Source organism: Fulmarus glacialis, unplaced genomic scaffold, assembly GCF_000690835.1.
Source record: "Fulmarus glacialis isolate BGI_N327 unplaced genomic scaffold, ASM69083v1 scaffold5292, whole genome shotgun sequence".
NCBI lineage: Eukaryota > Metazoa > Chordata > Aves > Procellariiformes > Procellariidae > Fulmarus > Fulmarus glacialis.
The window spans coordinates 5,579-6,155 of NW_009199655.1; the positions used below are offsets into that span (position 1 = coordinate 5,579).

General features: G+C 52.3%; 1 protein-coding gene across 1 annotated transcript in view; it reads left to right on the forward strand.

Annotated features, from left to right (window-relative positions):
• KNSTRN (kinetochore-localized astrin/SPAG5 binding protein) overlaps positions 1-220 on the forward strand; it is a gene marked incomplete at its 5' end in the record, with an annotated part of 4,754 nt that extends 4,534 nt beyond the window's left edge. Inside the window, one exon of the mRNA XM_009573322.1 lies at positions 92-220. Within this exon, the coding sequence (XP_009571617.1) occupies positions 92-220 (129 nt within the window). The remainder of the gene's footprint in view (positions 1-91) is intronic.
• Between the last annotated feature and the right edge of the window lie 357 nt (positions 221-577).

A 577-nucleotide genomic window follows, 5' to 3' on the forward strand; every position in this document is an offset into this window, starting at 1 on the left:
ATGCTTTAGTTGGAGCTGCTTTAGAACTTGGCTTTGCTATTCAGTACTTTTGTGTTAGTAAAATGTAGCGTACGCTGACTTCTCTACGCAGACAGCGATGGCGAAGTGGACATCGGCGGAAGAAGGGAGACACCAGTCCCTGGAGAAGCATTTCTCTTTTCGAGCAGCAACTGAGGAATGCTCAGCAATACTTGATGAGTTGGAGCTCCTGGCTATGTGAAGCACGAGGATGGACAGTATTGTCTTTTTTTTTTTTTTGAGGTTTTACTCCTAGTTCAATCGTCTCTGCTTTGCAGACCTAGTTCTGACGTTTGGTGGTCTAAAGCGATGAGCGGGTCACTGCGACGGCTGGTTACCCACGTGTCCAGCGCTCCTAGCTCCTGCTGCTCTTCCTGTGGCTGCCGCCCCGCACACTGCCGGTGAACGGCTCATCCGTTTCAGTCTGTCAGCGTGTTGTAACGATTAGTGTTTTTAAACCATTAAATGTACCGGAAGGACGTGCACACGCGCAGTTACTTCCCCGGGCACCGCTGCCCGCTGCTGCCTCCTCCCTCTGCCTCCCTCCTCTCGCCGGGCC